This window comes from Myotis davidii, unplaced genomic scaffold (genome assembly GCF_000327345.1).
Source record: "Myotis davidii unplaced genomic scaffold, ASM32734v1 scaffold1717, whole genome shotgun sequence".
Lineage (NCBI taxonomy): Eukaryota > Metazoa > Chordata > Mammalia > Chiroptera > Vespertilionidae > Myotis > Myotis davidii.
Genome location: NW_006287955.1, coordinates 582,366 through 582,730, shown reverse-complemented (window position 1 = coordinate 582,730; position 365 = coordinate 582,366). Strand labels below are relative to the sequence as shown.

Sequence of the window (365 nt, the reverse complement as noted above, 5' to 3'; positions counted from 1 at the left end):
GGTCCCCCACTGGAGCCTGGGGTGGAGAGGGCGAGGCCCTGTCCCAGGTGGGGCCCATCCCAGGGGGCGCGGCCCTGTCCCAGGGGCGGCAGGGGCTGCTTACTGCACAGCAGCAGCTTCAGGTCCGCGTCGCTCACCACCTGGGACAGGGCCCGGGTGTGGTAGCAGGTGGTATAACCTGCGGCAGAGGAGGGCATGCTGGGGGGCAGGGCTCCCAGGTGGGCGGCCTCCCGTCTCCCGTGGGGGCTCAGACCCACTCCTGCCCTTCCAAGGCCCCCCCCCCCATTTTCCTTGCTAGTGGGCACTGGCGTCCAGGTGCAGTGGTGTGGCCAGTGCTGGGTGGGAGGGCCAGGGTGCTCAGGCGG

At 71.5% G+C, this 365-nt stretch overlaps 1 protein-coding gene across 1 annotated transcript in view; it reads right to left on the bottom strand.

Moving 5' to 3' along the window:
- The window catches only part of MROH5 (maestro heat like repeat family member 5), a 58,355-nt gene that overhangs the window by 795 nt on the left and 57,195 nt on the right, over window positions 1-365 (bottom strand). Inside the window, exon 21 of the mRNA XM_015561419.1 lies at window positions 104-178. Coding sequence (XP_015416905.1) covers window positions 104-178 — 75 coding nt within the window. The remainder of the gene's footprint in view (window positions 1-103; window positions 179-365) is intronic.